Source organism: Ambystoma mexicanum, chromosome 2p (assembly GCF_040938575.1).
Source record: "Ambystoma mexicanum isolate Mex_15411 chromosome 2p, UKY_AmexF1_1, whole genome shotgun sequence".
NCBI lineage: Eukaryota > Metazoa > Chordata > Amphibia > Caudata > Ambystomatidae > Ambystoma > Ambystoma mexicanum.
The window spans coordinates 1,155,144,991-1,155,171,078 of NC_090923.1; the positions used below are offsets into that span (position 1 = coordinate 1,155,144,991).

At 47.2% G+C, this 26,088-nt stretch overlaps 1 protein-coding gene across 4 annotated transcripts in view; it reads left to right on the top strand.

Moving 5' to 3' along the window:
* The window catches only part of CACNA1F (calcium voltage-gated channel subunit alpha1 F), a 1,137,291-nt gene that overhangs the window by 752,523 nt on the left and 358,680 nt on the right, over positions 1–26,088 (top strand). For all 4 annotated transcript variants that reach the window (XM_069645269.1, XM_069645268.1, XM_069645267.1 and 1 more), the window contains 2 exons: positions 7,910–8,017; positions 9,065–9,117. In XM_069645269.1, coding sequence (XP_069501370.1) covers positions 7,910–8,017; positions 9,065–9,117 — 161 coding nt within the window. The remainder of the gene's footprint in view (positions 1–7,909; positions 8,018–9,064; positions 9,118–26,088) is intronic.

Sequence of the window (26,088 nt, forward strand, 5' to 3'; positions counted from 1 at the left end):
TGCTGGTTACACACCCCCCAGCCAGGCGTTCTCCTCAGGCCTAACGCAGCCACATTCGGTCTGGATAAATCCTGCCAGAACAAACACATACTCCTGATCTCTCAACCACCACACCTTCCGCTAAGAAGCAGCTATTACACGTATACCGCACCAGCTGCACACATACCCGGTGCTCACATGCACCTTTGACTCTCTCTACTCTCTCTACTGACCTGAACTTCGGTTCCCAAGGGTGTTCAACCTACCAGCGCCTTCAGACCATACCAATGGTATATAAGGCGCTATATAAATGCAAATAACATAACATAACATAACATTAAAAAAAACGGAATTTGGAAGATTTGCCTTACAGAGGGGAATAAGACCTGTTTGAGAGGCTAGCTCAAAGTCTAAAGTGAGACTTTTGGGTATATCTGATAGAGCCTTCTCACCCCTAAGTGCTGATAGTCTTGCAGTTGGCTCTGCCAACAGATAGAATGGCTGGATATAAAAGCCCTGTCCAAACTCCATCAACATCTCCAGAATGGAGTGAAGAAGAGTGGGGGGAGGACCCCTCTAACCTAGAGCCTGATTTATCTCAAAGTTTTAAGAAAGTGCTAGGAGACTTGCTGACGCAAGCAGTCTCTCTAGGGGTTCAGCCTATTACTCAAAGGCTAGAAATCTTGGAGGCAATTATGGCAAAGCAGCAAGAGCAGTTAGCTGCCAAGAAAAGACAGGCAGAAATCCCTGATGAAGGGCCGTCAGCTAGACACCCCCCAGAAGGGGTTGAACCAAAGGGGCGTAAAGCAGCTTGGAAGAGCAAACGCTCTTTGACCACCCCCGAGCACAGGCGGAAGGTAGGATACGGCTCCCCAAGAAATAAGCGACCCTGTCGCCAGGCTAAAGAGCGCCTTCCTGGACAAACAGAAAGAATGCCAGGACAGACCCGCTGCACCAGGGGTGGATAATTCAGGGGATCATGATGAGGGCTACTCGCCCGATGATGAGGGGGAAGGAGACGACGATACCTCACGGCACTTCGAGGAAAACGTTGACCCCAAGATGTGGATAACACCACAGATATGTTTGATCCAGAGGCCATCAGGCACCCAAAGTCTTCTGAATGGGTACCATCGCCCAGGGTAGCGGCATACATGTCCCAGTATATACGGAAGCCGCTGGATAGAGAGGTACGATCACACATGAGGTCGGAGTGTCCTAGTCCAGAATTGCCAGGGAAGCTTGCAGAGACTCTGGATTTAGACCCCAAGATGGTCACTTTTGTGACAAGGTCCGTGCGAGACGTTAGAAAGGGAGTTGACCGCACTTAGAGGGGTAAGCCAGGACAAGCTTTTGGACATAGCAGGTCCATTAGCGAAAATAATGGACCTGACAGAGAAGGCAAAGGACACCGGAACCCTGGTAGATCCCCTTGCACTTGGTAACTGGGCCCAGAGAGCGGTGTGTCTTCTGGGAAACGCCAACTGCGGACTCTCTTCAAAGAGGAGGAGAGGAGTCCTATTGAAACTAGATGGAAAATTTAGCGACCTAGCCTCTTATGAGGCAGGTGAGAACGCTAGAGGTCTCTTGTTTGGCAAAGCTTTCACAAAAGAGATGTCACAGTTCGTGGGCACGTACTCAGCGTTAGAGAGAGCCCAGAGCTCAATAAAGAAGATCTTTCTGGGACGTGTTTTTTCCGGGACCAGGCGACACAGGTGTCACGTGTCTGGTTGATACAACTATCATCGCAGACCCCAAGGACAACGTGCCCAGTACTGGGAGGGGAAGCAACAGGATACCTTCTTCCCGACCAGATCCATATTTCCGAGAGTTCGTAGAGGGAGAGGATCTTATCGTCAACCCAGTGCCGCCGGCGGTGAGTACACCAGGCAGGAAAGTAGGAGGGAGAACGCTCCAATTTTTAAGCGAATGGCGAGCTTTGTCGCGCAATGCATGGGTACTGCAGGCAGTGGCAGGGCTGCAGCTAGAGTTTTTGTGAAACACAGTCCAACTCTCAGAACCTCATCCCACATACATGGTGAGCGCAGAAGCAGCATTACTGCACAACAAACTCCTCAGTTTATTACAGAAAGACGCAATAGAGCGAGACTATCAAGGGGGGCCAGATTTCCTCAGCAACATGTTTCTGGTCCACAGGGGAGACAAGACACGGCCAGTTATAAACTTAAAAAACTTGAACGCATGGCTCGAGTACAATCATTTCAAGATGGAAAGCATCCATCTGTTGCGTGACCTCCTCCGCAAAGGAGACTACTTAGCACGCCTAGATCTCAGGGACGCATACCTCACGGTTCCGATAGCACAAGAATTTCGGAAGTATCTGCACCTTCGTGGAATGGACAGATATGGCGCTTCTCATGTCTCCCATTCGGCCTAGCGTCCGCGCCTTGGGCTTTCACCAAAGTGATGAAACCAGTAGCTGCCGCCATAAGATAGAGGGGAATTTGTATCATTATATACCTAGACAATATTCTCGTTCTAGCTTCAGACAAGAATACTCTCACCAAAAATGTGCAGTGGATCTTCACGCTCTTGTCCTCGCTCGGATTCTTGGTGAATTTGGACAAGTCTCAGCTAACGCCAGTACAGAAGCTGGAATTTCTAGGCTTCACAATAGATACAGTGAAAGCGATTCTCGAGCTCCCTCAGCACAAAGTGAGGGCGATAAAGAAGGAGCTCAGAGTAGTAATAGCGAAGAAAGTTATTTTGCTTCAATTTCTAGCCAGAGTAGTGGGGTTGCTAGCGGCCTCGATTCAAGCGATATTTCCAGTGCCTCAAAATCAGGCATTTACAAGGAGGAGTAGTGTACCACCAACTGGTGACCTTAGACCGCAAAGCGCTTACAGAGCTCCACTGGTGGCTTCAGAATATGGATGCTTGGAATGGACGAGTGATATTTGGAGATGCCCCAGACTTGGTTTTAGAGTCAGACGCAAGCAGGTCAGAATGGGCAGCCAGATGCGAGTACATAGAGACAGGAGGGAAATGGTCAGAGCAGGAATTGCAGCTAGATATAAACTGTCTCGAATTATTGGCAGGTACTTTTGCGGTGCGCACCTTCACGAAAGACATGGTGAAATGCTGTGTACTGCTCAAGATGGACAATATCTCGGCAGTACATTATATAAACAAGCTAGGAGGAACTAAATCAAAGCTACTAGCGGAGTTAGCGAAAGATTTCTGGCATTATTGCCTACAACACCAGATTGCGGTGTCAGCAGAGTATCTACCGGGAAACCTCAATGAACTAGCGGATTAGAACTCGAGGTATCTGGTAGATTCCAGCGATTGGAAACTACACCCGCGAGTGTTCGAGAAGTTACAGAAACGCTGGGGCCCAGTGCACATAGATCTGTTTGCATCCAGGTTGAATGCTCAGAGGCAGAAGTACTTCAGCTGGAGGATAGACCCGGGTGCAGCTGATACGGACGCCTTCCTACAGACATGGTACGTTGCGCTCCACTATGCCTTCTCGCCATTTATCATGATCACAAGAGCGCTAGCGAAAGTGCACAGAGAACAAGCCGAGCTCGTGATGGTGCTACCGCTCTGGAAGTCACAGCCCTGGTTTCCAGTAGCAATGGAACATTCTTCGGATTTTCTGAGGTTAGTTCCTCATCAGCCAGACCTTCTGCTAGGACCGACCGGCCAGACGCATCCTCTGATAGCAACAGGCAAGCTACAGTTGATGGTCTGCAGGATTTCAGGAGGAAATGGGAGTTGCCAGCAATTTTGCAACTCGCTGCATACTGAATCAAGGACTCCTGGACGCCTTCCACCATTAGGAGCTATAGCGGCGCATTGAGAGCCTGGGTTCAGTGGTGCACAGACGCGTCAGGATCCCGTTTCAGCCCCTGTAGTGCAAGTCCTTAACTTCCTAGCGGCTAAATTTCAGGAAGGAGGTGCTTTTAGAACAATAGGGGTGTACAGATCGGCGATCTCAGCAGGACACGATCAAGTGGAAGGGAACTCAGTAGGCGAACACCCCGCTGTCCTGCCACTACTGAGAGGCATAAAGATGAGAAAGCCTCCTCAGCCAAAGTGCGCAGTGTTATGGGATTTTAGGGTACTTTTTGAACTTTTCCTTAGGTGGCCAGCAAATGAAGATCTTTCGCAAGCTCAGTTATCAGGCAAGCTGGCGATGTTTTTGTTCCTTACATCATGTCGAAGAGTATCAGATGTTAAGGCGTTGGAGATCGATAGGAAGATCTTCTATCCAGAAGGAGTAGCCTTTAACATAGCGAAGCGAACGAAGACAGGTTCTGGAGTTATTTCATACCCTTATTTTACAGAGAATAGGAAATTAAGCGTCGCTCAATGTATCAAAGATTACAAAAGCGGCACTGCACAGTTTAGGCCGCGAGGGGTGACACAATTGCTTATAGCACGCAGGAAACCTTATCATACAGTAGCAGCGGCAACGATCGCTAGATGGGTGCGCGAAGCGATGCAGTGGGCAGGGATAGACCTGTTCGTATTTGGCGCGCATTCAGCGAGGGGTGCAATGGCGTCTAAAGCCTTCACTTCTGGGGTATCACTTCAAGATATAATGAAATCAGCAGATTGGTCTTCTGAGTCCACCTTTAAGACTTTTTATTTCAAGCCTTTATCTGATATAACGAGTACAGTGGTGATGAGCTTTGAACAAGAATTATGCGAGCCTCCTGTCTTGTCATAGAATAAAGATTGCCCACGCTTACAGCACAGGAAGTCTTCATTCTATTAAAGACAAGGAGACAAGCATTATATCCCACCCGATAAATTTAAGAATCTGAACCCATGTATGGTATTATTTAATGTTCAGATGGTGTTTGCCCGCCCTCACGATTTATATTGCATCTGTTGTAGGAGACGATCAGAAGGTGACTTGAATACGAGTAAAGATCGAGAGAGCGAGGAAGTTCACTCGAGTGGTCCGGGGGACCTAACAAGTTGCAGTTCAGCACACAGTTCCAGTTTCGTCCTTCGTTGGATCAGACAGAGGACAGTTTAAAGTTTATTGCACAGTTGGAAGAAAAAAGAAAGATGAAGATACCTCATTTGGAGGGTTCTCATACTAGGGCCTGGTCTTGGATAGGTGGAAGAGGAGAGGTCAGCACTACTAAGCCCCAGAGGATCATGGGGGTCGTAGTTCTGGATGGAACATTAACTATTGAACTTTTAAAACCTCTCAGATATGATATTTTTTCATAAAGAAGGAAAAAAGAGCACACATGTTACGGTTTTAAAATGGTTTGTTGAAATGCTGATATGGCAGTATTAAAGAAAGTAAAGCATAATGCTCCCCTCCTTGTCTTTAATAGAATGAAGACTTCCTGAGCTGTAAGCCTGGGCAATCATTATTATACTGACTATATTTGAACTTCCAAAAAATATCTTAAACCTGCTGGTGTTTGTTTTATTTTCTTTAAATATCTGCAAAGGTCACGCCCACCACTCAGTGTGGTGAGATTAGGATGTTTACAAATCCATTTGCTACGTTATGTACCTACGTAGGCTTCGAATATGTTTTGAAAAACAACAACACATAAAGTCACTATTTATTAAATCCTCAACACCTCACCGCATGGTTCAAATATCTACTGTGGAGCGTCATATGACTATTAATATGGTGTCTATATAATAATTGAACTCGTATAACAAATGTTTTGCATTTTATAGTGTCAAACCTGTTTTTTTAGTATGATGACAAATAAAATTGTGTTTTTCCTGTTAAAATTTGGTGATCTAATTTTAATGTACAACACAGACCAAGTCTAGTTGTCTGTCGAAGTGGAGTGGTTTAGTATTCATACCTGTAGGTGTAAAGGGGAGGGGTAGCCTGTATCCTATTGTATGTGTATACCTTTTTATTCTCAGACATGAAAAACAGAATGCTTTTTACCTTAACAATTGACTTCCATTTTGTTAGAAACGTTTTTTCTTCCAAAACTTTAAGCATGGGCGCATTTTGCCATCCCAAAATATTAAATGACTTGCACATTTTTAGGTTAGGAATTTTAAGTCTGATTATCCGGGAAAGTTTACTGAAACACTGGTGGAGAGATCTGCTGTAACAGTCATTGTGGCAGTAGTTTAAGTACATCTCTGGCAATGATTCAGTGCCGTAAGTACCGAAGAGATTATGGGAACAACCTCATAGCAAGCACAATGGATTGCACATTTTTACAATAACTTGATTTGCAAATCAGATACCAAGATGGTTTGGGATTTCTGGATCGAGATGAAATAATACTAGCTGTTTTCAGTTTTCCATATGCACATCCTGCATCTGTCCCACTGTGTCTCTGTGTCCCTCTCTGCGCACGAGAACCGCATTGTCAAGTGCATGTTTGCTAGATAGAGCCACCCCAGGAGTGTGACCAGAGAAAAATAAAATAGATATATTAAAGGGGATGGAAGTGCTGTGTTTTTCAATGCTTGAAAGAATGAGAGCAGTAGCTACAGCACCATCTACAGAGCCATGCTGAGCCTTGTGCTTGGAGACCTACATCCATCCCTTTTGTCCTGCTGAAATGTCGATATCACACTGAGGGTGCATCATCTTTACACAGGCAGGGGGAGTGGAGTGCAGATAGACTCTGCCGGGGGTGCTTGGGTTTTGACAGTCCTTGCAAGGGATCCAGAGGACCAAGCTGTGGGATCTACACATGTCTTTTCTATAGGGCTCTACTTTTGTGGCAGCCTTTCAATAGATTGTATTGGTTGCAGTCATCCTCCACCGTGGGAATGAGCTTACAAATTACCCCCCTTATGAATCCAGCTAGAGTTAGCTGACGGGCGGTGCTCCTATGGAAGAGAGAAAGAGATACATTTGAAATCATATATGGGTGTGAAGTCCAGGTCTGCAGAGTCAGATGCAAGTGCTGGGTTTGGGAAATTTGGCTGGATCTCCACATCTGAGTGCAAATTCTGGGAATCACCAAAAGGTTTGTATGTGGTGCCACCCCCACTGATTGGGTATCTGCTAAAATATTGTAATTGATGTAGCCAAACTGACCGAATCCAAATGACCGACACCACCAAATTACCTAAAATAGATACCACTAAATGTCCTACTGACTAAATGTTTGTAGGACATTTTGTAGTATCTATTTGGTGGAGTAGGTCATTATTTATTTATTTTTTTGGTCAGAACAGCTGCAGAGTATCCCCTGCAACTCCCCGCTCACTATACTATATAATATAGTATAGTGAGTGGAGTTTGCGGGAAGACTCATTGCAGCTGACACAACCCCAAAAGAAAAATGCTGCAGGGGTGTCCCTATACTATACATACTATACAGTATAGTGAGGGGGGAGTGCAGGGGGCACCCCTGCAGCTGTTTCGATCAAAAAAAAGAAAAGAAAAAAGAAAAGGACCCTGCAGCGCTGGTTCCCGATCACGGAAGTGAGAGGGAACTGGCGTCACAGGGAGCAGCGAGATGGAAGGAAAGGTAAGTACGGGGGTGCGTATGTGGGCTGGGAGGGGTTTAGGGTTTCTATAGATTTGGGGTTGTTTTAGCTTGGATGACGGAAATGTTCGAACATTTTTGTATTACGTACATTTCTCATGCAGCCTTTTCCGTCGCAAACTTTTCAGTTGCAGTAAAACAACCCCAAATCTCACTCCATCCACCCAATCTCAATTCCCCACAGATATGGAGGGACTAGTAGAACTTTGGGGTCAAGGATTTGAACGAGAAAGAAGACGCTGACTTGAAGGCCAAAGCTGAGGCAACCCTGCTGGAAAAGTATGCTAGGTAGATTGGAAAAGACTGTTTTAGAGAGTGAAGAACCATTTTGAGTTGTTATGATGAGAGATGTGTGGTACTGCTAGGAAAAGTTTATTGTTAGAGGATTTGACTGCTGTGGTGTGTCGGGACAGTTTTGCGTTCTGAAATGACCTGTTGACCTGTTTCACCCTCAGCACGTGGTCCAGTGTGTGTTTGTCGCAATTCGCACCATTGGGAACATTATGATAGTCACCACTTTGCTGCAATTCATGTTCGCCTGCATCGGGGTGCAGCTCTTCAAGGTGAGTGACTTACCTGTGAATCTCCCCACCTAGGTAAAGATAGGAAGGGAGGAGAGGAAAGCAGGCAATAGAACTGGGACTAATAGTAGGAGAGGGGGCAATGGAAGAGAGAAACAAGAGGGATAGCAGGCAGAGCTGGAGTAGCGAGAAGAAAGCAGGAGAGCCAGGAATACAAGATGGAGTGGTAAAGAGCAGGCACGTGTGCATGGAAAGATGGGAAAGCAGGTAGAAAAAAGGGAAATATGGTAGAGCAGTCAGGAACAAGCAACAGAATAGGAGAGATGAAAGAAGTCAAGAGGAGAAAGAAGGTTGATGATGGTTCATGATGGTTGGCCATGAGGTTGATGATGGAAGGCCATGAGGTTGATGATGAGCAGGTAGCACAACGAAGACTAGGTAAAGGTGAGGCAGGCTGCGTCACGAGAGGCATGGAGTAGCCACAATGAAGAGAGGAATAGAAGCAGAGGTGGCAAAGGGAAGGCAAGAGTCTGGAGAAAGAGGGGCGAGCAAGCAGGCATGAGAGGAGAGTGAACGAGTAGGTGCAAATGGGTTAACAGTGGGAGTAAAGGAGCACAAAGAAGGCCATGGGAAAGGCAGGCAGGTCAAAGGGGAAGCAAAGGTGGTCAGAAGCAATTGGGAGAGGCCTGAAGAAGAAAGAGGAACTACAAATAAGAACAGAATGGGCATCGGTCAAAAATAAGAGGCTGCAATAAGTGATTAAAGGCAAAGCACAGTCGGGACATGCAAGGATGAGCAGTGAGGAGAGGGGCGGTTACATGATGTGAGGTTCTGGAGAGGTATAGAACTGCTAGGAGCAGCCTTGAAAAGTCACTAGGAGCGTGGAGTGCTTAGGGGATGCAAAGAGTAATCAGGAGGGGCGCAGAGCAGTTAGAGGAGACATTGAACAGTCCACAGATGCACAGAGCAGCAAGGAGAGCCATGGATAAAGGAGCCCTAACATTCAAATAGACGTGTGCAGGTGCTGGTTGCCATTCTTGAGCTGTGCAGTCCGGTTATTCATATGAATTGTAACTTTTGATTTTTTAGGGCAAGTTCTTCAGTTGCACAGATGAGGCCAAGCACATGCCGGAGGAGTGCAAGTGAGTAATCAGGAACTGCACTCTATTCTTTTTTTCGTTCAGATTAACTGTGCAAATCACATGAGAAACCAACATGAGCATATTTTAAAAAACAAATCCTTAAAGAACAAGGGTATGTAAAAAGGGAATGATTGTAGTTTTATTTTCTCCATCATGAATCGAAGTTTATTACTACCTGAGTACTAATTAATGTAAGCCTATAAAATCTCTTCTGGGTTTTCAGAACACCTAACAAGCGAAACTGTGTGATAATGTCACTGGTCTTCAGGCATTCAGTCATTGTTTGCCACAGACTTGCAGTTGTGCTATGTAGTCATTATGCTCTTGGCAAAAGACATTGTTTCTCCCAATATTGTAGGTAAAGACCCAAAACCGGTTGATAAAAGATAACTCCACAAGGGGTCAAATAATCAGCACACCAGTTTTGCAAAGAAAACAAGATTTATTGCATGCAACATTTGTCAGACAGTCCTTTGATAGCGGAGAACCTCTGATTAACATAGACTATGCATACAAAGTTACAGCATTATCCCACTGTCACCATTGGCTACCACATATACAATAATCTAAATGTCCCCTATAGTCCATTACCCTATTGGTTGAACTTATCTAAATACATTCCCCTAAAAGATGACCTAATACAGTACTGCAGCTTTATTGGTTCATCTGTTAAAAATAACATAATTACAACAAGGCATGTATCTTATTTGCTGGAGGGATCTTGACCCCCACGTGGTGTGCATCTCCCCGACAGAGCCCAATCAGAGAGTAGGTGAGAGTATGAGGCCAACACTGCTTGGTAATACAATAACCTTCTCATTATACCAGAGGCATTGGCGTGCACAATCAGTTCCTCCAATCATGTAACTAAATGTATTAGCTTCACCTTTGCTCCTCCCGTCTCAAATCATGGTATGACCCTAGCACGACCTCTCTCTTATCGTCCTGAAAAACCAGGTGCCCAAGAAATGGCAGGGCACTGTCCTTAGGCCAGGACTTTGGTTATTTCTTCATCCCCATGGTACACACATCTTCAGTTCACTCCTAGCTAAATCCCGGGATGCCACTGACCAGTATGTCCTGCTACAATAAAATCAACCTTCAAAGGCACAGGCTCTCTATTTCCCGGACACAACATTCCAGTACCATTTACTCAGGGCCCTGCAGCTTGACCCAATGAACTGTTATCTGTTCCACAAATCCGCCTGTGGTCCATGCGGCCTAACATCTCTCTGGGTTGGAAGGAAGGTGTGTCCTTCACATGAACTCACAGGACCGAGGCTCTAAGAGGGCCTTTGTCTTGTACTTCCAAACCACATCTTATGACTTTACTTGAAATCTAAAAATGGCGAGACCCTTGCTACCTCGGCCCATAGCCCTCTCAATGACCATAACACCTCTTTGACTCCCTTCCTTGCAGCTACTCATTTCCCACGACCTGTTCGCACACCCCCAGAGCACATCAGTCTCTACCACTAAACACAAAAACCTACATGCTATACATTGCCCTACCTTAAAACTCAGCATCCGCAACATCATGCCATTGCTGCTCTTTCTGTACGGCTTTGTGATGCTTCTAATGTATTTCAAAGCTAACTACAATATACACATACACAAATTACTGCGCTTAACAGTAAAATGATAACATGACATTTCTACTAATATAGTTTACTCATCCTGAACCGTTTTCCCTGCTTGGGACGTTGCACTTGCATCCCAACACTATCCACCTACTTTGCCCACTTATTCTAAGACTGGAGTTTGTTTGTCTAAACATACCAGTCCCAGAATATGTTATTGGGAGTCTGATTACATGGAGAAAAATCCCTGTGTTTTTCGACCAACATTATACGGAATTACAATTGTTATTCATGATGAGAAGAACATTTGAAATTGTAGAAAAATGCAATTCCTTCTTAGTCAAATAAGCAGACCTGAAAATATGTTGGTCAGTGGACTGTGGCATTTGATACTCTCTCTCTCCTGTTTAGAGCCACTCCCACTCAAATGGCCCACATGAAAGGAAAGAGTGGGCACTGGGTTAAACAATGGCACCAGACTTTGAGATGGCAAACCTTTCACTGAAGACCTCACAGCACTAGACAATGAGAAAAGCTGATCTGATCAAACACAAGCTGATTTCGCATCAGTTTCTCCGCCTCCCCGGCTGTGCAACTTTTACTGGCGCGGCTTTCTTACAGGAGCCAAGGACAGTACCACGGCAGCAATCGCTGCTCCTGGCCTGGGTTATCGACACAGGAGCGCCCCGAATATCTTTGATGCACAGTGTAGGACTGCTCAGCCTCAGCTCCTGGTCTTAGGATCCTCACTTTCTAAGGCTTGTGTGAATAACGGTTTCTAGAGGTAAAGAGTACTTCCCTCCTTGCAACCCTCTCCGGTCTCGCTGCCTTTCTTCCGGTGTTAAACTGCCATCTTGGAACTGCTGCTTCCTTGTGTGCTTTTCCTCGCTCAGTGTGTGCTTTGGTGCTCCGCCTTTTGTCTATGTGGGGAAGTGTGATAGGAGTCAGGTGTGTGTAATGATCAGTAATTGCCTGACCATGGTGTTGGGACATGTCAGGTATACAGCTGTGGTGTTAGTCCGTTGTCACTCACAATGAACTGTCTGTGAAAAAGTGTTCCATGTCGGGAAAGGGTGCGGGGGTTGATCTTCTAGGTATACTGCCTGGTAGGATGAGGAAAAGGTGTTACAGGAAAGGGGATACTGAGTATCACCCTTCGGTGTCCCACTTCCACTCCATGAAGATCCCTCATCCAGGTGATCCTCCCGCACTGGTCCACCCCCAGGAACTGGTTCCAATACCGTAGGCAGTGTTTTGGCCACCTGGATGACTGATCCCTGGGGACTAGCGGGTGAGACACCTTCAGGTTTCTCACAACACTGACCATAAAACTGTTAGACCCACAATCGTTCAGAAAAGATCAGATAGCAAGGACTAGTTGCCTTCACCATAGGTCACGTGATTTTTGCTGCGAGGTGCCAGGAGGAATAAAACAACATAGCCAAAGCGAGGGAGGGAAGCTTTGGGAGGGCGCCAACATGTCTCGAATCGAGCTGTAGTTAGTTAGAAGCAATGGCCTCAAGGTCTCCTATTGGCCCATTTCTGCAGTGAAAGGTGCAATTTAGGTCAGAGATAGAGAATGTATTTTTATTTTATTTTCCTAACGAGCAATCAATCGTGACTTCTTATCTGCTGACATGCAAGGAGCAGCTCACGTTGAAGAAGATGGGCGGTCGGGGCTGGGACCAATGGCCTGGTATCCCATATGGAGCACGTAGCCTATGTATAGGGTCACACCAACCAGTCAGTTGAATTTGTACTGCATGTAAATTACGTTACTGATGACTCTGTTTGTCTTTACAAACTACTGCTCATACTAATTTAGTCAGAACGTTTGGTGGCAGCAGAGCTCTTTTCTGGCGCATCGCTATTTTTGTGGAAATAAAACTTTGTTCTCCTGGCAAGAGATGTGCTGGGCTCTTTTCCCTAGTGGGTTGTCTTTTTTTCTGGTGTGAGCGTTGAGGGGCTTCTCTAGACTAGCTTGAGAGCAGCTGAGCGCATTCAACCTATGGAAGCCAATATTGGGACAGCGTTTTTGGACAGTAGCGCAGTACTGTTGGCGGAAAGGAAGAAAAATGTGGGTTAGTTTGACGGTAAATATTGATGGAAGAGTCACGCCTTAAGTGTTTTGCACAACTAGATGATGGTAGGGGCTGTGATGAAATTACTTCTACCAGGCAGGAGAACAAGGATGAATAGTGGCTAAACCGCCCAGTCAGCCCTCTCACTTCCACAAAACGAGAGTGATCCCAATCATATAGGTGACACAGGCATGGTTATGAGATATACTTTCTTTGCCTTTTTTAGTAATGTGGGCTGAGGGCAAGCTATACTCTCAAGAGGGGTGCACATCTGAAACTGTAGCAACCCAAACAGCAAAGTACAACCACCCAAAATAAAGGAATGTCCCATAAAGATTCTATACAAATATAAATATGTAAATTAAACAAACCATATGCAAAAATAACTACATATAACAACCGTATACAAAACTCACCTCTATGGAAAGATCACTGAATATGCAAGAGATAGAAAGATGCACTCTGGGTAATGAAAGGCAATCAATAACCACAATGTTTGTAAATTATATGTTCTTGAGCGAGCAACCGGATGAAGCATGCTCTAACCAATCTCCAGGGCCAATGATGGACAAGAGGTGCAGTTAGCAGTCAATAATACCTACTTGCTGTTCTTAACAGTTCGACAGCATTGAACCAGGCTTTTAGGTGTGGTTGCCGTGATGCAGACAGGGGCTCAGGCATTGAGTTAGATTCAAAGTGAGGCCCACAGTGGTTCGAAATTCTTCTGCAGCAGTGGATTTCTGGTTGGAGCTGCGGGCTACTACACACTCAGCTGGTGGGGTGGGGCGTCTCACTGGTTTGAGAACACAGCAACAGTGATCTGAATATTTTCTTTTTTTTTTGTAAAACTTTATTTTAACTTGAGAGCTACATCGGTACAGAGCATTGCAGATTGAGCAGTAATTTCCATTCAGTACAACACATTTACATTGATCACATAGCATTTAGGGCGTTGTCGGGGGTGTAGTTTCATTGTCGGGTAACACATTGCACAGATAGTTTCTGAACAGGGCCCAGATATCCTTAGGGCGGCATGTTGACTGTACAGTTAACACAAAGTGTTCTTCACATTCATTTATCATTGCCAAGTCTCTTAGGAAGTCATTTTTACAGGGCGCATTAATGGATTTCCAACATTTCAGTATGCATTGTTTCGCAATCACGCATGCTATGTTAAAAAATCATCTAGTGGTCTCAGCCATCATGCCAATATCCTCAAATAAGTATTTCAGCAGGGAGGGAGTCGCAGGGATAGCCGCAATTTCCTCCAAAACCTCTGCTACCTCACCCCAGAACCCCGCCACCTTGGGGCATGACCAATACATGTGATACGCGCCTGCGTCAGGTGAATTGCATTTCAGGCATTTCCCTGTGCATCCCTCTACAAATTTAGATAGCTTAGTGGGGGTGTAGTGTAGCTGATTAAGCGCCTTGAATTTAATTAATCGCAGACCCGAGTTCAGGGATACAGTTTTGGTCAGCTGGCAGTATCTAAGCCATTTTTCTTCACTTAGTGTGATGCCTAGGTCGCGTTCCCAGATCTCTTTCACGGTGGTACGGGAAGTTGTGATCTGAATTGTTTGAAGTAGTGCCAAAGGCAGCACCAAAGGTTCAGTTGGTTGGTTTGAATGTGGTCTGAAAGCAGGAGTCCAGCTGCTTGGCTTCTGCAGTTGCTGTGAGCCCCAATCTATGGGGTCAGGAACCAGATAGGTTCTTGTTCCCATTCTCACAACCACAGGGGGAGCTGGCAAGCACCTGCAGGGGTCCTCCACCTCCAGAGAGATCCTGGGCAGTGGTGTAGCTGGCAGAGAGGCAGGTCTTGCTCCAGCAATAGGTCACCCCCAATGTTCCCTGGGGATGGTTAGGGAGCAGAGCTCGCCTTTGGCTTGGATGGGCTTCCTTCCCCTCACAACTGGAGAACTCTGGAAAGGTCTGCTCTCCCAGCAGGGTCACAACAAATTATTCCTGAAAGGTTGAAGTCCATATATGAATGAAAGGAGGAATGGGAACACCCTTCTTGTATAGGGAAAGTTCCACAGGTGATTTAAGGGGTCCAATCCCTGTTTTGAGGCAAGTGTTCTTTGCCATCTGACGTCATCCTCAAAGTGCTTTATGCTAAAGGAAGTGGAGGAGAGAGGAAGTAAAGAGAGGTACAGAGAGAAACAAGATGGTGGAACCGTTCCTTAGTTGTGCTGAGCTCCATCCCCAGGGGTCTGCAACCTTTGGCTTGCCTGATGTTTTGAGCTACAATATCCATCAGACCTAGCCTGCATAGTCAATTGTCAAAACAACTGGAGAGCCACAGGTTGCAGAAACCTGGCCTACACTAACCTCACCCCTTCCTCAAAGGCCCTTTAGTTTGCAGCACCCTGGTGTGAGGCTAGTCTTTTTGTGAAAGGTGTGGTATTTGATTCCTGTTTCACAGAGACAGCTCGTGCTTAGGGGCTGTCTTGCTGGAGAGAGGTGTTACCCGACCTACGAAAGATCAAAGAGAGGCAGCCACCAGGGATCAAGTCCAACTGGGTGTAGTAGGGACAGCCCGTCTGGGGGTAATACACACAGCCTGTCCACAGCTGGCCTGGGCTCACAGTGTTGACACATGTATGATACCAATCCGATGAGTCTTTAACAATTATGAGGAAAACTAGCCACCATAACCTAATCTCGGTATGGCTTATTTTGAAAGTTTACAGTTGCCACCAGATTAGTAACTCATAATTATGTGGTTTTGGGACAGAGGTCCAGATTTAAATGCAGCCTCTGCGTTCTATTGACTTGGCTGTCACAGCAGCTCTCAAACAGGGCTCCTGTGACCTCTGAACCTGCTCTGTGCCACTGGAGAGCAGGGGCTGCTGATCAGCAGACCGATGCAGCAGGGCACGAGTGTATGTTATGCTTTTGGCATTGAGCTTGCTGAAAGGGGGCTTAGTTTAGCAGACCACCCTTCTGAGATGGAATTACCTGCATCATTTTTTATTAACTATTAAAAACAAAAATACAGGGCTTCTACACCCTTGCCAAATGACAATTCCTTACAGGGATCATTGCGAATCTACTGCAAGATAGAGTACCAGAGGATCAGGGCGTAGCAGGAGAATTACTTTTTGCGTCTTTTCTATTTGCGGGCTAGGTTTGACTCCAACCTTTTGATGGGTTTGCAACGGGAGTCGCATGAGCCTCCAGAGGTGTGGAGTTTAACCATCTGGTATGTTTGTGTGCTGTTGAAAACTGCTTTATAGATGATGCAAACAGTTTTGTATAGGATCTTGACAGGAAGCTTGTACAGGAAGGGAGAGATGCAGACAAATTTGCAGGCGCCTCTAATGAGGCGTGCCAGATGCGTGGCTGGGAGCCTGTTAAGAGAACCTTCCTCCCGTCATGTGGGAGATCACGAGAGCGTGAACCACAGTGAGGAAGTTGTGACGGGGTGTTAGGAAAGATTTTCTTTTTGCGTCTTTCCTCCCATAGACTTCAATGTGACGGTCAAGATCGATTTCTGAACACTGACCTGGTCGGAAGAGGTTCAGAAGGCCAGCCTAGGTTCTTGGAACAGGGTAAACCTCTGGACAAGTCAGACCAATCAAGGTAGCATTGGCGGCGGTCAAGACTAGGTCTCAGGAGGGGTGAGGGTGATCGAAAGCCCACAATGAGCACACACAGTAAACGACACCACAAATTACTCTCAGTCAGGTGTATATATTAAAAATACATCTACATTTATTAAAGGCTTTTTAAGTGAAACACAAAGTAGATATTCAGCAGTGTTAACAAAACCACCACAACTCTAACTATGAAACATAAATACAGTAACCAATGGCCTAATGGGATATTACACAGTACAGATCCACAACCTGCAAAGAAAGGGGTCGGTCACACAGTGCGAATATCATATAGGCAGTCCTTCACAATTCAAACCCTAGCTAAGAGGCAGTCCAGTCCCTAAGATGAGTGGAGCCTTGAGGTCAAAAGTACATTTGGTGCTGGTGTGCGCGGTAGTGCGGTTAAGTTCAAAACAGGGTCTTTTCAAGGGGCTGTAGCTACTCAGGAAGGTGGGTGACGCAGTGAAGAATAAGTTCCCACTATTTGAGGGGGGTCTCCCCAAGAGGGCAGAACAGGATCCAAGAGTTGGGAATAGCTCGGTAGCGCAGGCTCCCTCGATAAAGAAGAGAGGCTCACAGGGGAAACTTGTGCGTAAAAGTCTATGGATGCGCCATGGGCCTCTTGTACAGGATGCAAATACTTATCGACCCTCGGCACACTCTGGACCAAACTTCAACAGTGAAGTCCTGATCATGTACCCTATAAGGCCTAGAGTTTTACAGGACAAATGGTCAGGCCCTTACTCAATAGTGGAGCCACTGGGTGAGGTAAACTATTTAGTGGACCTAGGAAGGGCTGTGCAGGCTCCAAAAGTGTTCCAAGTGAATAGACTGAAGGCTTTCATCTCTAGGGTTGAAATAGCTGCACTGTGTTACACTTCAGGCTTCCTCGCGTGCCTCCTTGCAGGGTACGACTTCTTTACAAGCTCCTCTATGGACCAGATACAGGCTACCATGGCGTCTGTACAAACTTCGACGGACTCCGGGTCAGCTGACTCTTGTACATGGAAGACGTACGGCAAGACACGCCCCTCTTACGACTATAAAACCACCGTCTTCCAAGGGGCTCGTTGCTGCTAATTAGCGTTACAAGCTACTCATGGTTTCGTCCGTTTCCTCTTCGTGTCTTCCTACATGATTCCTCATCTGAACTCCTGGTTTTGACCTTTTGCCTGACTACTGGATTGCCTCGTCTCCTCCTTTATTCCTGTTGTGCTCGTCTGGTTGTTTGACTCGGAACGCTACTGGATCCGGCTCCCTTCTGCGGTACTTCATTCCTGGTTGCCGCCTCTGCACTCGGAACCAAATTGCTGTCTACTATCCGGATCTTATCTACAGCTACTCGGGATACATGTCTGCTCAGGTACAGACTTAATTAGCTATCCCCATCTCCGCAACCGTTTATCTCCACAACTTGTCTGGATATTTGTCTTCTGTTGGATTCTGGGACATTGAGTGACTTTCATGCGAGATTGCCCTTAAGTGCATATAAACACTCTCCTGAAACTGCACCAACCCGGCACTAGTGCGACCCTCGTGCCGTCCGGGGCTACTTCTCTATACTAACATCCCTGTTTGTTATTTTCTCCTGTCGTTGTCTTCTGTTTCCTGGATTCCTTTCCTCATTATATCCTATTTCAGGTTAGTTGTTATCGATTCTATATATAATTGGGACCGATCTTGAATTAGCCATTTCCACTCATTTTGTGTTATTCCTTGTAGATCCACCCAGGGGAAAGCTCCACTCCAATATCTATCTAGGTAGTTGCCCATTTACTTCAACTGTTCTCATCACTTGCATTAACCTTAACACTGTCTAATATCTTTGTATTCCTTTGCAGCATTGGTATTGGCGGTGTGTGTTCGCCCTGCTCTTTTATTCAATTGACACCTCTGTCTGTCCCAACTGAAACAGCAGCGAGGTACATTGGGGAAAAGAGCCCCTCTTTGAGGAAGCCTGAGTCTTGTACTCAGGGGAGCTGGGATGGAAGGCTGAATATCGATTCTTGTACCACCATCATCACCAGGGTCACTTCTCTGCATCTTCGGCCTATTTCGGAGTGGTGAGTAACACACTGCTGTTGGCTTCAGATGCAGTGGAGGAAGAGTCAGAACCTCTTCCTGATCTGTTCCAGGGCAGTCCTTCAAACAGCTACATTGAGGGTGTCAAAGTGGCCCCTAACCTGGTCAGCAAGATGAGGTGAGAAGAGGTCAGCAAGATGAGGTGAGAAGTTTGCTGAGGCAATTCTCCCCCTTGTTTTTCCTAGCTCCTGGTTTGACACTTTCGTGCAAACATGATATTGACACAGGAGATAGTGTACCTACTAAAAGTAGGGGATACAGAATGTCAATTAAGGTGAGATCTTACATCAGGACGGAGGTCAACAAGATGTTAGATCTTGCAGTGATTGTACCCTCTAGTAGTCCGTGGTCCAGTCCTATGGTTCTGGTGCCAAAGGCAGGTACCTCTGCGCTGAGGTTGTGTGTGAACTACAGCGCTCTGAATGCTGTCAACAAGACAGATGCACACCCCTTGCCGAGAACTGATGAGCTGGTGGATACCTTGGGTGTCTCCAAGTACCTCAGCACATATGACCTCACTGCTTGGTATTGGCAAATAGCCCTAGCAGAACATGCCAAGGAGAAGACAGCATTCTCAACTCCAGAAGGCCTTTACCAGTTTAGGGTAATGCCGTTGGATTAAAGAATGCACCTGCCACTTTTCAGAGGCTTGTGAATCATGTCCTTAATGGGTTGGATGAATTCTGTATTGCATATCTGGATGATATAGCAGTTTTCAGTGCCACCTGGGAGGATCATGTGAAACACCTTACAGTTGTGTTGTAGGCTCTTCAGAAGGCCCACTTGACCATAAAGGCCAGCAAGTGCCTGATTGGTCAAGGTTCAGTGTGTCATGATGCCTACCCCGGGGACCCAGACCAAGTCCAGCAACCCCAGAAGCAGGCATCAAGTTATCCCAAGCAATCCCAACAACCCCTGCTAGGGGCTATTTGGGTCCAGTCCTGGCGTCTATGGTGCCAGGCTCATATGGAGAGTCAGTCCTGGCGCCATAGGCGCCAGGCTCATAGATTAAAACTTACCTGATGCAGACCATGCTGCAAACTTACCTGATGCAGACCATGCTGCAAGAGCTCCAAGCCAAAAGAGGCTTGGAAGGGACTACTTTACTTAGGGATTATTTTTTACTCGGGCTGGGCTGGGGAGGAATACTTACCTGGGACTACTTTGGAGGCTATTTAAACCACGCCTGAAGAGCAGCACACGCTTCGCGTTATTCTACATCCAGCAGCGTAACGCTCACCGCGCTTGCAAGTCTGCATCCAGCCTTCTGCCACGCCCGCCTCGAGTTTGGAGCTCCTAGAAAAAGGGAGAAAGAAGGAGAAAGGTTAGAACAAGAGCAATACCTTTGATCCTTACCTGAATTCCCGATCCATCGCGCCTTCAAGCTGGAAGAAAGAAGCTATTTATGCGCGTTGCCTCGCCTGCTGCAGCGCCGCGCTGAACTCACCGGCCTTCGCAGCATCTTCACTTTCCACTGCATCCTCCTGTATGTTCCCGCAGCACTCCGGCACCTAAGGAGAAGACAAGAACAGCAAGGTGAGCCAAGGGAATACACAGAGGAATATTAGTTACCCCCCCCCCCATAGACTTACCTGATTTTACCACCGGGGGTACTATTCCTCTTCACGGGTCGGCGCAGCTTCCACTGCATCTTCGCCGAACCCCGGCCCCTAAGGGGAAACAAAAGGACAGCAAGGTAAAACAAAGGGACTAATAAGGGGAACCCTCCTCACCACAATAGACTTACCTGATTTTACCGCCAGAGGTATTATTCCCTGAGACTTCATACTTTCTCTCAGCGCCTGAATCAGGGAGAAAGCAACAGGTTACATATTGACATTATTTTATCGAACTGTGTTGGAAAATACAAATCCTTACCAGAATACTACCGGTTGCCACGAGGAACTCTTCATTAGGGTCAAGCTGCAACCTGCAAGGAATCGGACAAGAGTGAAAGTCAGGCATTTGAACTCTTACGAACTTTATACTTACGGCGTCTTGCCGGGAATCTCGGAGTCAATATTGTTCTGGAACTCACCAATTCCTTCGAGCCCGTGAAGCAGCTGGTTATCAACGCGCCCCTGCGCTCAATGCAGGATGGAGAGCTCATCTTTTCAAACCATCAGAAGAATATTCCTACGGGCCAAGCAAACGAAACTAGGTGGGCCAGTCCAGTCCGTCATCTCTGCCCTGCGCGTCACATTGGTGGAGACCGCAGCTGTCCAGTTTCGATCAACGCCTCTGTGGGAGCCAGGTGAGCGTAACACAGTGGTCTATCTTGGGAATGGAGTAGGTGGAGGGAGGATTCAGCCTCTGCCCAGTAAAGTACAATTTGTACAAGACTGGCCTACCCCCACTACAGAAACCCAGGTGAGAGCCTTTTTAGGTCACACTGGGTATTACAGAAACTTAATGGCAGACTATGGTATTGTTCTCAGGGTCCCTAACTACAAAATACCTTTTATTGTGTGCTATTATCTGCATCCTGACCTCCCATTTCGGAGGTAAGTAAAGCCCTCAGCTTTACTTTCCTTGATTTTGTTCACTTTTTACAGGGAGACTGATCAATCCCTAAGACTATTAGTTCTGGGAGACCATGGGTCTCATTATAAGTTTGCCGGTCTGGGAACTACGGTACTGGTAAGCTAGCTGGTACCGCAGTTCCTGGACCGGCAAACTACGAGTTGTGCTTGCGGGTGCCTTTCTGCCTGCCAGGTCGGACCTGGCGGGCAGAGCAGCACCGCAAGCACAGCATATCGGATGCATCGGCACCGTTATTAACGGTGCCGGTGCATCCGGTGTCCCCATTCCCATTGAGCCCTATTGGGCTCAATTGGAAGGGGGAAGAATTTTTTCCAGCGCCCTGGAATGGGCAATTACCGGGTCCGCCGGGGTTGTAATACCCTGGTAATTGCCCATTCCATAGCGCTGGAAAAATAACTATTTCAGCAGCAGCCTTGCCTGTTTTACAGGCATGGCTACCGCCTGGGTCGTAATGAGGCCCAATGTTTGTGTCTGTTTCTGGGCACATTTGGGGACCAGAGGCTGTCTGTGATTGGAAAGCCCCTGCCAGTTTGAATGGTGTACATCCTTACCATTGGTGGGTTTGGGGGTGGCTCCAGTCCAAATCTAGATAAAAGGAGGACACCTGAAGTCATTTGACAGATCATCGTTAGGGCAAAGTCCCCTATAAAGAAGTGCAACCCGCTGGGGATTCAGGGACGACCGTTGTTATAGTGAACAGGGAGCAACTTCTGGAAGTTTAGGCAAACCAATGAAGATTCCCCCTGCTAAGAGCGCAGGGAGCTCTTGATTCTATTAAAAACAAGGAGGCAAGCATTATGCTTCATCTTCTTATTTATTTGCTCTCCAGCAGTTTCAACACAACAAATAAAATGTCCATCTTTCCGATGGCACAAACACATTTTTTTTTTTTTTTTCAAAACTTCATTTCCCATCAGCCTAGGCCCTGAACCCAGTGTCCTGGTCATGTGACCTAGTCCTTCCTCTTCCTGTAAACCTCCTCTTCTTTGACTGCATTCCAATTAACATCGTAACCATCTCCTGAACTGACAACTTGATCCGGGAGGTCCCTGAACTGTAGAACTGTGAAAACGAACTCTCGCATCCAAACTTGCGATCTTGATCAATGCTTTTCGATCAGCTCTCGTGCTTACTCAGCTGTTCTTCTGATCTTCTCCTAAAACGGAAAAACAACAGTACAAATTAGGGCGGCGGATACATACCCTATTCCTGAAGAGAAATGCACTTGTTATTCACTCCGTACATATCTTAATATTACCATGTCATCTCTTATCCTTCCCTCGTGTATCTCGGGTGGGAAATTAATGCTCGCCTCCTTGTCTTTAATAGAATCAAGAGCTCCCTGCGCTATTAGCAGGGGGAATCTTCATTCTATGTCAAGACGGAGGCGAGCATTATGCTTGTTCAAAGCTTCTTACCATAGCTTCTGCCAGTGCATTAATTGGCTTAAAGTAAAACGTTCTGAACGTGCTATCACTCGCCCAATCGGCTGCTTTCAGAATATCTTGCAATGTCGCTCCTTGACGGAGTGCTTTGGATGCCCCCGCTCCTCTCACAGAGTGTGCTCCAAATGTCGCCATGTCTATCCCTGCTAGACTCATGACTTCTCTAACCCACCTTGCTATAGTGGCTGTCGCTACGCCTTTATGCGGTTTCCTACGCGCTATCAGCAATTGCGTCGTCCCCGACGGTCTCAGCTCAGCTGTTCTATTTATATATTCTCTTATGCATGCGGCTACGCACCATTTAGGATGGTCTTGCATATATGGATACGTTATTGACGAGGAGTCTGTCTTTGTCCTCCTGGCCAGATGGAAGGTCACTCCGTCTGGCCCGTATATCATTCTGTCTACCTCCAATGCTCTGACGTCTGCTACTCTCCTGCAAGAGATCATGCATAGAAGCATCGCTAATTTCTCCGACAGTCTTCCCAGTGTTAGGTACCTATTACTGGGCCAGTCGGCTAATAGTCGAAGCACGACTGTAACGTCCCATAGAGATTTATACCTCGGTTGCGGAGGCTTTCTGCATCTTATCCCTTTCAGGAGTCTAATTACTGCCACGTTCTCACCTACTGGTACTCCATCAATAGGCACATGGCCTGTCGATATCGCGGAACGATATACCCCTATTGTGCGGTAGGCTTTACCGTCCTGCAGAAGTTCTGCCAGGAAATTCACAATCTCTACTAGAGGGGCAGAAAGGGGATGAAAACCTCTCGCCTTGCACCATCTTGATCATTTGTTCCAAGCTGCATCGTAGCTCCTTCTAGTCGACGGAGCCCATGATTCTGCGATGAGGCTCCAGCTTGAGGCGAAATTCCCGGGAGATTCCAACGTCTCCTGCTATCTTGCACACCATTAGCGGCATCGTCCCCTTCACTCTCAGAGGGTGATACGACCCAGCTGGGTCCGTGAGGAGATCTTCCTCTTGCGGCAACACTCGAGGATAGTCCGCCATCAGTTCCATTAACGCTGGAAACCAGACTTGGGACTTCCATATCGGCACTACTATGATCAGATTCGCTTCCTCCTTGCGGACTTTTGTTAGAACTCTGCTTATCATTATAAATGGAGGGAAAGCATATAGCGTTTGACCTCTCCAATCTTGCAGAAAAGCATCTGTCCCTGCTGCTGCTGGGTCCAGCCTCCAGCTGAAAAACCTGCTCGTTTGAGTGTTCAGTCTGGACGCAAATAGATCTGCGTGAAACGGTCCCCAGAGCTTCTCTATCCGCTGGAATGTCGCTCTGTGCAGCATCCAGTCGCTGGTGTCTGTGAGATGTCTGGAGTTCCAGTCTGCCACCACGTTCTGGGCTCTTGGTAGATATTCTGCCGTCACTGCCGTTCCCGACTCCAGACAAGAGTGCCAGAAGTCCTTGGCTATCTCTGCTAATAATCTGGACTTCGTCCCACCTAAGTGATTTATGTATTTGACTGCTGAGATGTTGTCCATCTTCAGAAGTATACATGAGTTCATTCTGTCCTTGGTGAAGGCTCTGATAGCAAAAGAGCCGGCCAGAAGCTCCAGGCAGTTTATGTGGAGCTTGAGCTCCTCCGAGCTCCATTTGCCTCCCGTTTGGAGTTCTCCGCATCGGGCACCCCAGCCTGCTCTGCTGGCGTTCGATTCTATTACCATGTCCGGGCGGTCGCCAAAAATGGCTCTGCCGTTCCATGCCTCCATGTTCTGGAGCCACCACTCTAGCTCCGTTCGGGCTTCTTGGTCTAGCTGGACTAGCTGGTGATAGCCGAGCCCTTGCTGTAGGTGTCTTATTTTCAACCTCTGGAGCGCTCAGTAATGAAGGGGTCCTGGGAATATCGCTTGAATTGACGCCGCCAGCAGACCCACAATTCTTGCGATTGTTCGCAGCGATGCGGTTGGGCTGGCGAGGCAGTTCCTTATCTCCCTTCGAATATCCCTGATCTTCCTGTTCGGCAGCTCCAGAGTCGCAGACCTGGTATCTATAATGAAACCTAGGAATTCTATCCTCCTGACTGGTACGGTTTCCGATTTCTCTTGGTTCACTAGGAATCCCAAAGAGGTCAGTAGGTTCGCTACCCATCTGGTCTGATATCGCAGCGCCTCTTCGCTGCTTGCCATTATTAGGATATCGTCTAGGTAGATGATGATCCGAATGCCTTTCTCTCTGATTGCTGCTGCTACTGGTCTCATCATTTTCGTAAATGCCCAGGGAGCGGACGCTAGGCCGAAAGGCATCGTGGCGAACTGCCATAATCGCCCGTCCCAGTTGAAAGCCAGGAAGGGTCGGTATTCCTGATCTACTGGGATTGTGAGATACGCGTCTTTCAGGTCTATTCTTGTGAGCCAGTCGCCCTGTCTGAGCGTGTCTCTCAGTTGGTGAGTCCCTTCCATCTTGAAGTGGTTGTAGACTACCCACTCGTTCAAGTCCTTCAGATTTATTACTGGCCTCACTTTCTCTTTTCTGTGAACCAGGAACATATTGCTTATAAATTTCGGAGCTACGCATGGCTCGATGGCCCGTTTCTCCGCTAAACTCTGAAGTTCTGTTCGCAGCAGGGCTGCTTCTGTTCTCTCTGTCACTATCAACCTGGGGGTTCTGTATTGGATCGGGGTCTGTGTAAATTGTATGTGTAGGCCCCTGACTGACTGAAGCACCCAAGCGTCGCAGGAAAGCGCGCACCAGTTCTCCCAGTACATCGCTGTCCTCCCCCCTACTGCAGGGTAAGCGGATACTCTCACCTGTGGGGACGTATTGTCCTCTTCCCTGTCCTCTGCCTCGCTTTCCTCTGGGGAAACGGCCTCTGGGTTGGAAGAAGGTGTCTGGCTTCTTATCTTCCCAATATTGCGCTCTGTTCGATTGAGGCCTTCTGGCTGACTGATAACGACCGGACGCTCGGCCTCTGTAGCGACCGGTCCCTCCAAAAACCCTTCCGGGGAAGATTTTTCTAATGGAGGCTTGCGCTTTCTCCAATGAGGTGTAGGTCCCTACGAACCTCCCCATCTCCTTTCCGAAGGTCTCGCCGAACAGCAGTCCTTGTGCGGCCTCTCCTGCTTCGTAGGAGGACAGGTCTCCTAGCTTTTGATCTATCTTTAGAAGTAGTCCTCTTCTGCGCTCTGATGATATGGCGCAGTTCGCGTTACCTAATAGGCATACGGCTCTTTGGGCCCAGTTCGCTAATACATCTGGGTCAATTTCTTCCCCTGTGTCTTTCGCTCTTTCTGCCAGGTCCATGATCTTGGCTAGTGGACCTGCTAGATCCAGGACCTTCTCCTGACAACTCCTCCAGGAGCGGTCGATCCCTTTCCTAGGGTCTCTATTCGATTTCGCCACAAAGGCTAACATCTTAGGGTCCAATTCTGGCGCTTCTGCTACCTTCCCTGGTAGTTCCGGCCTGGGGCATTCCGCCCTCATTCTTTGCCTCACTTCCTTCTCTAAGGCCTTGCACAGCCTCTGCGTCATGTATCGTGCCACTCTCGGGGAGGGCACCCATTCCGAAGATCTCGGGTTCCTAATCTCCTCGGGTTGGAACATGTCTGAGGTTTCCTCCTCTAGATGATTCAGTTTCCTCAGTCTCTTTTTCGGAGGCGGTAAGCTCCCTTCGTCTC